Source organism: Aquarana catesbeiana, linkage group LG02 (assembly GCF_042186555.1).
Source record: "Aquarana catesbeiana isolate 2022-GZ linkage group LG02, ASM4218655v1, whole genome shotgun sequence".
NCBI classification, from domain to species: Eukaryota; Metazoa; Chordata; class Amphibia; order Anura; family Ranidae; genus Aquarana; species Aquarana catesbeiana.
Genome location: NC_133325.1, coordinates 81,243,196 through 81,255,517, shown reverse-complemented (window position 1 = coordinate 81,255,517; position 12,322 = coordinate 81,243,196). Strand labels below are relative to the sequence as shown.

General features: G+C 41.0%; 1 protein-coding gene across 3 annotated transcripts in view; it reads right to left on the bottom strand.

The window, feature by feature from the left end:
- The window catches only part of DYNC2H1 (dynein cytoplasmic 2 heavy chain 1), a 669,732-nt gene that overhangs the window by 510,760 nt on the left and 146,650 nt on the right, over window positions 1-12,322 (bottom strand). For all 3 annotated transcript variants that reach the window (XM_073613106.1, XM_073613107.1, XM_073613108.1), the window contains exons 29-32: window positions 11,732-11,844; window positions 9,075-9,194; window positions 4,259-4,397; window positions 1,360-1,568 (exon numbers count right to left, since the gene is read on the bottom strand). In XM_073613106.1, coding sequence (XP_073469207.1) covers window positions 1,360-1,568; window positions 4,259-4,397; window positions 9,075-9,194; window positions 11,732-11,844 — 581 coding nt within the window. The remainder of the gene's footprint in view (window positions 1-1,359; window positions 1,569-4,258; window positions 4,398-9,074; window positions 9,195-11,731; window positions 11,845-12,322) is intronic.

The window sequence follows — 12,322 nt, the reverse complement described above, 5'->3', positions numbered from 1 at the left end:
AAATAAAAATCCCTGATTACATACTGCACATGATTAGATAATTGAAGTGAACATTCACCATTTTTTTTGTGGGAACATTCAAAAATTGTTTAGTAAATCATCCCCATAGTTTTCCCAAAGTGCTCATACCAAAATACTGGTAAGTTAACCGATTTAAAAACGAAAGAACATATTTTGACCCTTTAGATAACTCCCTAATATAATTATACTGTAAAGCCTGAAGCAAAAGAGAAGTAAATGGGTGGGTAAGTGGTGGTGTAGAGCAGCAAGTGAGAGTTGGTATTGGACTGGTTGTAAGGGAGCACGCGCCTGTCTTCCCTATAGGTTTTCTTTGTAAATCAAACCCAAAATCGGGCCCATCAGATGTTAGTAAAAGGTAATAGGAGAAAAGAATATACCTCTTACAAATATGTTTTGGAACTTCACGCTCAGTCTAACCCCTCCTTCTTGGTTAAATGGGACAGAGATCCAAGTTGTTATCTCAGCAAAGTGATCGCTGCTGGAGATGTGGTTCGTCTGAGTGCACTCTTACAGATTTTTTGGGAATGCCCTAAACTTCGCAATTTCTTGCGAAGGATGACCCTGCTGAGATATTGCTTAATCTCATTCCACTATCAAATAAGCGGTACCACAAATCTTTACTTAAGCACCTGTTAAACGTAGCACAAGCTTGTATCCCTAGCATGTGGAAACAACAATCTGCCCCGACAGTCGCACAATGGCTCGCAAGAGTGAACAATATTGAACAACTGGAGGACCTAATCTCGGCCCTTCGAGACAAGACTGGGAAACATAAGACCAGGTGGTTCTATTGGAATCTCCTTCGCTTCTCTGATGAATACCTGCAATATGTGTTATCCACACAGTTTCTTTATGCCAGCTCTTTACTGGGTCATGAGACTGATTTATATCTCTCGGGCTCCCCCAGTGTTGACCTTTTTCCCCTCTACCATACCGACCCCCCAACCCCTTTTTTTTTTTTCTCTTTCTCACTTTCCTTCTCTTTCTTTCTATCTTCCTTCTGTATTAAATTAAAAAATTTCTTGGATGTGCACATATTCAGGCAGACATGAACATATTTGAATTTTCTACATTTTTGTATACTGTGCTCCGAGGTTTTCTGGGCATAGGTTCCTACTCCGTGGCCAATATCAGATTTGCAGAGGCCTTACTATACAACGTCAACCAAATCCTCTCACTAGGTTTGGTTGTATGTAATGCTGTACCCTTCTGTGGATTTTTTTTGGAAATGTACCCTACAATGACTTGGAACATATGTTAGACACGTCTATGGAGTCAATATTTTCCTTGTTATCTGCTGAAATCCTCTAAATAAAAAAATTAAAAAAAATTTAATACCTGGTACTCATAGGTGTACTCAATCTCAGCATCGACCATCTGCACATAACACTTCTTGGCAGGTGACATATAGAATCGCAGCTGTTTCTTCCATGCCCAGTCTTCAGTGCTGTATACCTGGGCTTGGATCAGCTGCTTTACCACATCGATGTTATGGATGATATCCAGGATAAGAGCCTTCAGCTTTAATTCAAGTATGCCTGCATCATCTACAATATACACAAGAAGGATAGATGAGGAAATTTATTTTCAAGAGGAGATCAAGTTGAAGAACATAAATCTCTTCCCTTTAGAAGAATACCAACAGCAATAGAACTGGCAGCATTTCTGTATTTACTGAACTGGATTTTATTGGGGTCAGGGGAGGATAAACTCATACAGAAATCAGCAGCCATTTTAAGCAATACAGAAGCTAAAAAATGCATGTTTAAAGTTTAACTGCAGCGAAAACGTTCTTTTTTTAGCATTAGATACAATGTAGAAGAATTAGCATCTCTGAAAAGCATTGCTATTGCTATGAACATCTATAACAATAAATATATAAAAAAATGTTATCTAGTCTACATTTTTTTTTATTGATGTTTGTGTCCCCCTTTATTAAAAATTCTTCCCAGTTTCGGTCTATTTTTTGGGTGTCAGACAAAACAGGGAGGTTGGGGAATTTTCCCCTCAGAGGGAAAAAGGTAGCAATAAAACCACATTTTCCAGTATAGTGAAGGTTTAAAGCTACTATTGGCATTGGCCTGCTCTGTATGTTCTCATGAGAGAGACTTCTGCTCACTTCATCTCCAGGTGCCAGACAAATCACATGGAGATTAGATTTGTTCTCTATGAAGACACAGACAAAATTTAATGTCTCAGAAAAATCTAAACGTCAAACAAGGATAGAATTACAAAGAAGCAGAATGGTACCAGCAGAAGTGGCCTTATATAGATCAAAATGTGTCCCGTTCCAGCTGAACACACTGAATTTCAATCAGACTATGGGCAGGTTTACAGTTAGCTATCAACCGAACTTACAAGCCATCAAATAATTTTTGTCATAGCTGATCAATTCGGCAGCACTACAGATCAAATGGAGGCCAAGATCATAGCTTCATTGGCTGTAAAGGATAGGAGGGTTTAGTTCCCTTTTAACCACCTGATCTCGGGAAGATTTACCCCCTTCATGACCAGGCCATTTTTTGCAATAAGGCACTGCGTTACTTTAACTGACAACTGCACGGTCGTACGACGCTTTAACCAAATAAAATTGAAGTCATTTTTCCCACACAGAGAGCTTTCTTTTGGTGGTATTTGATCACCACTGCATGTTTTATTTTTTGAAGAATGACCAACAATTTAAAAAAATGTATATATTTCTTACGTACTGCTATAAAATCCATCCAATAATCAATCAATGACTTTTAGCGGGACTGCGATGTTGCGGTGAGTAATTGGACACTAACTGACACTTTGTGGGAATACACTAATACAATGATCAGTGGTAAAAATATACACTGTCACTGTACTAATGACACTGGCTGGGAAGGGATTAAATATCTAAAGTGATCAAAGGGTTAACTGTATGTCTAGCCAGTGTTTTTGTGTACTATGTGGTACGATGATCGATTTTATTCCCAGCCTTGCAGGGAAAGAAAATTAATTACTTCCCCCCACCAGAAAGAATCTTTGCCTTGTTTACATAGGCAGAGCTCCGTTCTGAGCCTCTGCCCAACAATCGGCAGTGCCGGCAGACATCCCGCAGATCGGCTTCTGCTGTGAGTATTTACAGCAGAAGAGGCCCGCCGGGAACACGCGTGAGCGGAAGTTCAGAATCACATATATATCTGTGTTCTGCACAGGAAGGCTGGCATGTAGCAGTATATCTGTTATAGGGTGGTCCTTAAGTGTTTAAATTTAAACTTGAGCTGAAGCGGTTTTACCTGCCAAAGAATGTGTACTTCTGTAGCATGAGTAAGAAGCCACCTTGATAGCCCCTTAAAATTCAACAAATTGTCCCTTACTTGTTAATAGGTATGTAGAAAAAACAAAGGTGTGGACACTATATGTTATCCACCGTATTTTTCGCTCCATAAGACACACTTTTTTCCCCACAAAAAATGAGGGAAAATGTCTGTGCGTCTTAAGAAGTGAATACTGACCAGCCTCCGCCGTGTTACAATACCAGGCACCTCCCCTCTCCTTTCCCCACCATGCCTTCTGTGTCCTGTAGGCAGGCTGGGGTTCATGAACTCTGGCGCACGCGCAGTGATGATTTTTCATCCCTGCTCGATCGGTGACGTCAGACACAAATCGAGCAGGGGATACAAGAGGTCGGCATCTCCAGCGTGTCATTTGCTCAAGTGACCATGTGATGTGTGTACATGGCGACAGGTAATCTAGTCATTCTCAGGTCTTTCTTTATCGGACTGCACCTGCAGTGCTGTGCTCACAGCCTGCATGGTGAATTTGTTATAAGATGGTGGTATTTCCTATGAATTGTATATAGACTGAATTTGTTGACAGAGCGATTTGTTTGCTGCCTGGAAGTTATCTGGCACACTTGATAAATGCCTATTTTTAGGCATCAGCTTTGATTGGTTGTTTAAGTTACAAACTATAGTATAATAATTGGGGATGCGGGCATCCTCTCCTGTGCTCCAAATCAGCAGCATTTGGTTCACAATATTTTTTTTTCTTGTTTTTCTCCTCTAAAACCTAAGTGTGTCTTATGGTCAGGTGCATCTTATGGCGTGAAAAATACAGTAATCAATCTTTCCTATGAGAAGTAGTATCTTAGCCCAACGCATGTCCTATTCAGAAGCTTTGCACAGTGTTTGACAAGTCAGTGTAATGCATAGGGAGCTTGAATGTTCTCTTAATGGATCATCTACACAAGCCCTAACTCTTCTTGTACCTGAACCTGAAGTGTCATCAATACTGGTGTAGTGTTCCAGCTTAGCAGTAAGCTCCAATTCCACCTCATGGAGATTATGGGACCGTATGGCATTCTCAACATTTTCTGTGAACTGAATGTGCTCTGCTAGACAAAGGATCTAAGAGAAGAAAATATTGTTAATATTTAATAGGCTCAGTCAAAGTAGACTTATTATCCTCTAAAGTGAAACATGCTAGTCACACATCCATGGTGCAGCCATAGTACACACAAAAAATGTATAATTGCTATAATACAAAAAAACAAACAATACAATAACAACCCCAAACAATTTCTCCTACTCCTGACGAACGATCACAGTAATACCACATATGTATATGTTATGTGTTGTCTGTACTTGTAGTAGCACCCAGAAACAATAGTAAACATTTTCACATTTTTATAATCGCCCCTAAAACACACTGGTTGTGATCTTTGATGCTAATCTTTACTCTAATGCCTCGTACACACGACTGGATTTTCCGATGGGAAATGTTGGATGTGAGCTTGTTGGAGGAAAATCCGACCGTGTGTATGCTCCATTGGACAATTGTTGTCGGATTTTCCGCCAACAAATGTTGGCTAGCATTGTTTTCAAATTTTCCACCAACAAATGTGTGTTGTCGGACATTCCGATTGTGTGTACACAAGTCCGTCGGACAAAAGTCCAAAGTACAAACACGCATGCTCGGAAGCAGAAGCGGTCGGTCTTGTAAACTAGCGTTTGTAATGGAGAATTAACATTCGTGACGTGGCAAAATAAGAAATCTCCAAATGCAGCGCACAATTCTCTTCTTCTTTAGTGGAATAATAATGAAGCTGCTTTGCTGGTGATACTGATGGAGTTATTGCAAACAAATTTTCAAAGGCTTTTATTTTCTAGTGATATCAAGAATAATATTATTATTATTTTTTTTTTTTTTTATTTGTGCATTAAAAAAAAAAAAAAAAATGGAAATGCTATTTGCCAATAGAATTTAACCAAAAAGTGCATTCTATGCATCCAAAAAGATAGAAAATTTACCAAATCAAATTATTATTCAACCAAAAAAATAACGTCAAAGCAATAACTCCAAGGCCGATAATAAATAACACGTTATCGCCTCCGATTCCGCAACATGTCTGGTTGACGAACGGCCTTTCAGAAATGAACTGAAAAGCACGAAATGAAAAACACAAAAAGAAAAGTGCGAATCAACACTCACCAAATTTCTACTAACACAAAATTAGCAGAAGGAGACCAAAGGGTGGCGCTAAAGAGCTGAAAAACCACATAGTACAGTCTAGTACGTCACTACGTTCGTAATTGTTGGCCAACATTTGTGTGACTGTGTGAATGCAAGACAAGTTTGAGCCAACACCCTTCAAACAAAATTCCACGGTTTTGTTGTCGGAAAGTCCAATCGTGTGTACGAGGCATTAGGCTACATGCACACTGGGCTTAAAAAAACGTCTGTTCTCTCAGGAGTAAAAAAATGCTCATATAGAGCATTTTTTATACAAAGTATAGACGAGTTTGGGAGAGTTTTAAGTTTTTTCTGCCTTCAAGCTCCAATCAGAAATGTGAACCAGAAGGGTTTTTTTTCTGCCTCTAAACGTTAAACTCAAAATATGCCTCTTAACGTCCTAATGTGTATGGACACATAGGATAACATTGAGCTGCTTATATAGGCAGAACACAAAACTCCTGCAGAAGCAACGTTTTTTAAGCCAGTATACATGGAGCCTAAAAAACCCAGAGAAATTCCCAGCTCAGCTTACCGACCAGCCTGGAACCAACCAAATTATCCTGTCTAACAGTATGCTTTAAAAACAGGGGTTTAGTCTGCACACATTTGCAAATATATGTGTAAGCTACAGAGCCCCGTCAAGGCACCCCGGTGTTTTTTGAAGTCCTAACTCTAAATATTGAGAGCCTCCACAGTGGAAGCACATGCATTATAATGGATAGGCAAAGGGCAGGTGAGCCTGGAGGGAGCACACCCCTCCTTAAAGGCCCAGGGGCACACTGGACACCCAACACATAGCACTACGGCAGCAAAGGTGTCCGGTGCGTCCCCTCACCAATATTTCAACAGTACAAACAAATGGTCAGTGCCCTCACCTGTAACTGGCCTTTGCAGCAAGGAGCAGGGATAAGAAAATATCATCTAAATACAACAGTTCTGTTTTTTTACTTGAATCTTGGTGTGCTTTGTGTATTTTTTCCAGATATGTATAGTAACCACTTCAGCTCCTGAAGATTTTACCCCCTTCATGACCAGGCCATTTTTTTGCTATTTGGACTGCGCTACTTTAACCAGTAATTGCACAGTCATGAAATACTCTACACAAAACTAAATTTATATCATTTTTTTTCCCACAAATAGAGCTTTCATGTTGTGGTATTTGATCACCACTGGGTTTTTTATTTTTGCGCTGTAAATGAAAAAAGAACATACATTTCGAAAGAAAAAAAAAAACAATATTTTTTACTTTCTGTTATAAAACATGTACAATAAAATAAAATTAAAAAAAAAAAAATCACATTTCTTCATGCATTTAGGCCAGAATGTATTCCGCTACATCTTTGGTAAAAAAAATAAAAATCAAGTGTATATTGATTGGTTTGCATGAAAGTTATGCAGTCTACAAACTATGAGATATATACTAAAATTTTTAATTATTTATTTATTATACTAGTAATGGCGGTGATCAGCAACTTATAGCGGGATTGTGATAGTACGGCGGACAATCTGACACTAACTGACACTTTGTGGGAACTTGCTAATTGACACTGATATTACCAGTGACTCTTATGCCGCATACACACTGTCGGAGTTTCCGACGGAAAATGTTCGATGGGAGCTTGTTGTCGGAAATTCCGACCGTGTGTAGGCTCCATTGGACATTTTCCGTCAGAATTTCCGACAAACAAAATTTGAGATTTGGATCTCAAATTTTTCGACAACAAAATCCGTTGTCGTAAATTCCGATCGTGTGTACACAATTCCGACGCACAAAGTTCCATGCATGCCCGGAATCAAGCAGAAGAGCCGCACTGGCTATTGAACTTCATTTTTCTCGGCTCGTCGTACGTGTTGTACGTCACCGCGTTCTTGACGTTCGGAATTTCCGACAAGATTTGTGTGACCGTGTGTATGCAAGACAAGTTTGAGCCAACATCCGTCGAAAAAAAAACATGGATTTTGTTGTCGGAATGTGCGATCGTGTGTACGTGGCATAAGGCTTCATGTAAACTTGGTCGTCATTTACCGCAGCCGGGTAAATGACGAGATTCTTCCGAGTTCAGGAGGGAGAGGTTAAGGGAAGTTAAATCTCACCTAACCGCAGCAGCTCCTAGTTTAGGAGCTTCTAGTGTACATGAAGCCTAATACAGTGATCAGTGCTAATAATATACACTGAAACTGTACGAATGACATTGGCTGGGAAGGGGTTAACATCTGGGGCAGTTAAAGGGTTAAATGTGTGCCTATGTGTAAAGTGTTTACTGTGTGGTGCTTTTACTAAGGGATGTGCCGGTTTTTATTCCCTGGTTTACATACACAAAGCTCTCTCCTGTCACACACTCAGCTAATCGGCGGTTCACAGGCATAGATAATTGCCCAGGAACTGGTGATCAGCAAGTGCTGGAGCCAGTGACAGCACAGCCTGGTGGGCGGGAGTGTGCGTGCTCCCCCTACCCGTAAATGCGAAATAACGTATATATACACGACTGTGCGCAGCAGGCCCGCACTGCAGCAGTAAAACTAAAGTGCGTAGTTAGCAAGTGGGTAATCCAGCATGAAACATGCCTCTGTGCAGCAGCTTCCTGTATCTGGACCGGTCACTGCTGCTCTCTCTCCTTGTACAGGGTGACTGGTTTTGTATCTGCCATCCTCTTCTGTAGTTTTCTGCAGGCAGCCCACAGTGAATGGAACCTACTGAGTCCCTCCCACAGCTCTCTGCACAGACTACTTACAGCACAGTGATGATTTAACCACTACTTTACAAGGTAATAGCTGGGTTTGCAAAGGGATATGATGCATACAAAGTCGATTTATATTCTTTGTGTCTATTAAAAAATTTATGTAAATTAAAGTTTTTGTGCCCAGAGTTTAGCTTTAACCACTTCCCAACTGACGTATATATTTATGTCCTTGGGAAGTGATGCTAATACGTCGGTCATGGTAGTTGTAGCCATGATCCAGATATCGTTTTTTTTAGAGCTGGCAATTCCCTGCATGGTAAAAGTGGTTGAATGTCAGAATTGGCCCAGTTTTGAAGTGGTTAAGTTTACATGTGCCAAAACAAAACATTAAAATTAAAAAAAAATGTTTTTACAAGTCAAAAAGGTCTTCATTAAAATCACAAAACAATAAGGCCCCTTTCACACTGGGGCGGTAGGGGGCGTTGGCGGTAAAACAGCGCTATTTTTAGCGCTGTTTTACCGCGGTATTCGGCCGCTAGCGGTGCGGTTTTAACCCCCCGCTGGCGGCCGCAAAAGGGTTAAATCCACGCGGTATTGCCACGGTATAGCCGCGCTGTTCCATTGATTTCAATGGGCAGGAGCGGTTTAGGAGCGGTGAATACACCGCTCCTTCACCGCTCCAAAGATTCGGCTGACAGGAGATTTTTTCTTCTCCTGCCAGCGCACCGCTTCAGTGTGAAAGCCCTCGGGCTTTCACACTGAACAAACAGCAGAGGCTGTTTTGGGGCGGTTTGCAGGCGGTATTTTTAGCGCAATAACGCCTGCAAACCGCCCCAGTGTGAAAGGGGCCTAAATCAGGAAAACAATGAAAACTCCAAGGACACTTACCTGAGAAGGAAAGCAAAGAGGGTCTATGGTACCCTGAGACTTCTTGCCAGATGCTACGCATTCCACCAGTAATGTCTGTAAGGTGGACTTCATCTGGGAGGCCAAACTACTAAGCCAGACCTATAAGACACAAGCACTGCAGTCAGCTTACCAAGTACTACGGGGGCTGCCTTCTGGAACCTGCAGGAAAATGGCTGTGTGGTCAGCTGGATATCAGCACTGACTTCTTTTCATCTATGACAGACAAATATGCACACTTGAATAACCAGGACCACTTGCCTCAATCATCACAAGAGAGACTGGAGTCTCCATTTTTTCATAATCTAAAGCAAGATAACACAACTCAGTGCTCATGGGTGGACTAAAGCTGAATTTGAGAATGGTACTAATGGTAAGAACATTCTCGAACAACAAAAGGCATTATTTGCCTTTACGTAGGTACGTTGTAGCGTAGATTAGGAAGTGATGTAATGTACATGTGACCCTTGTAGCCACATCTTTCTGCACCATACGTTTGGAGTGTTGTGGATTGTTCGATCGTTCTTTATGGTCGACAGATCTTTCGTACCAGTAGATATACTCAGAATTGAATATATACCATAAACTTTTACTAAACATGTTTAATATACAAATAAGAACCATAATGATTTTATTTATCTGAGCTTTATACTCCTTTTCAATCACTAAAATGTCTTTTGAATAGCCCTTTATTATTATGCATACGATTATTGTTTCATATTTACAAAAGTTTATTTTTGTTGCATGTTCTTCCGGATCGTAATTTGTTTCAGATCATGCGTGGTGTTTCTTGTTCGATTTTTCTTGTACAAAAACAATATATGAAATGAAAATCATTAACTCTGTTCACGAACAAGAAACATTTTCTTGTTTGTTCCTCCGAAAATTTTCGTCTGAACAGAAAGAATCAGCTATTGAAAGTAGTGTTTACACTATAAGAAAATCGAACGATCGTTCCAAATATGGAATGTTCTTTACGATTTTCTTATAGCGTGTACCCAGCTTTAGGGTGTCCATAGATAGAGGGTGATCAAATGTATACTACTGTGTATGATCTAACTGCCTTAAGGCATCGAAGTCTGCCAGCGCACAAATACATGAAGGTTAAAACAACATTAAACCTACTTTTTTTTTTTTTATTAAAATAACAAACATGTCATACTTACCTGCTCTGTGCAATGGTTTTGCACAGAGCAGCCCCAATCCTCTTTTTCTGGGGTCCTCCACCGGCGCTCCAAGCTCCTCCTCTTTGGCAAGTGCCCCCATGGAAAGCCATTTTTCATGAAGGCACCCCCGTTTGGGCTCGCTCCCAAGCCACTGTCTGCATCTATTGACACAGAGCAGGCGACTTGGCCCAACCCCCGCTTGCTTGGCAAAACATTTGATTGACAGCAAGAGCCAATGGGCCCAGAGAGTAGGGAGACAACGGCGAGAGCTGCTGCACTCGTGCACATCGCTGGATCGGATCGAGCTCAGGTAAGAGCAAGGGGCGGCGAAGGGGGGGGGGGGGTATGGGGGATTCTGCAGCACAGAAGGTTTTTCACCTCAATGCATACAATGCATTAAGGTGAAAAAACTTAAGGCTTTACAACCACTTCAGGCCAAGTATGCATGAATGTAAGGCCAAGTACAAATTTTTACTGTACGGCAAGGAGGAAGGAGCAGTGCTGTCATTAGGTAGGGAGGGGGGAATGGCAATCGCAATGTTTGATCAACTTTTCGATAGACACACAATTATTACCCAGTCCAGCCAAAGCTGGATGACCAGGTGACTGCACTCTCATGTCTGTGGCTAGTTTAGCCCAGTGAAAGGTGGTAGTTTAAGTAAGTAAATCATATTTGACAAAATTTCAGCAAATAGATGGGGAGTTCTAAAGCAGATGTGATGGGCAGCCTCAGTGACCAACAATTGGGCACAGTAGATGGACAGGCAGAGCTCAAGTTTCAGGGCTCTTGAGAAAATATTAAAAACTATGTGCAGGTCTCTATAAACAGATTGTTTGTTTCATTAATGTTGCCTCTTTTTACAGGGTTTACTTAAAGCGGAGTTCCACCCAAAAGCGGAACTTCCGCTTTAAGGACTCCTGACTCCCGATATGCCACATTTGGGCGGGTAGCAAGTTTTGACAGGTACCTGCTCCCACTTCCGCTGGGAGTGCCTTAGCACCACGACCGGAAGTTCTACTCTCCCCCTCCCTCCCTGTAATCTTCTGGGACACCTCACAGGTCCCAGAAAATTACCCGGCCATTCAGGACGCGCAGCGCGACTCGCACATGCGCAGTGCGCACCCGGCTGTGAAGTTACAAGCTGTTACAGCCGGGTGCCCACACTTACAATGCCGGCGCCACGGGAAGGAGAGAGGGAGAAGCGAGGCTTCGGGGGGCCGCATCGCTGGACTGTGGGACAGGTGACTGTCTGTTTATTAAAAGTTAGTAGACTTTTTGTAGCTGTTGACTTTTAATAAACACAGAAATGGGTGGAACTTCTCTTTAAAGCTTTCATAGTATCATTTGGAAAAAAGACACATGGGATCTGGCTTTTAGCTTGGGGCAACACAGTCATTTTCCTTCCACCAGGTCTGATACACTAAGTTATATCATTAATGTTCTTTGGGGTTATCTATATTTTTAGATCTCACCTCAACATCTGTAGTGACCAGGACCTTGTTTTGTAATGGAACAACCTCACCCTCCAGAGATTTCATGGTAACTATGTGCTTGAAGTCAGCATCAAAATCAACACTATTCACTCCTGTGTGGAAAATAGGAAAAATAAAATGTTTAGCAGCAAAATAAATAACGTAGAAGGTATTTAAGGTTTATAACCCATTTAAAGTTAAAGAAGAGGGTTTGGGACTTTAAATGAGATGTGGGTCTCCATCCCTGTTAAATGCATGAAAAGGAAGGGTTTTGGGACTTTGAATGAGGTGGGGCCAATGGATCAGTCACTGTTGTAAAAAAATCATTTTATTGGTAAAAAAAAATAGATAACATGATAAAAAAACAAATGTCGGATAACAGGCACATAACGTGTACGCAATAATAGATACATTGTGAACAAGGTAATAACCCATATATGATGCAGGGCTATGATCCTTAATAGATTATAAAATCATTCTAAAATTCACATAATCACAGAACTGCTGGATAAAACCATACTGGTATAAAAGACCTTATTAGAGAAATTTTTTTTTGGTGCATGTCGTAAGACCAACGCGTTTCATGTATTG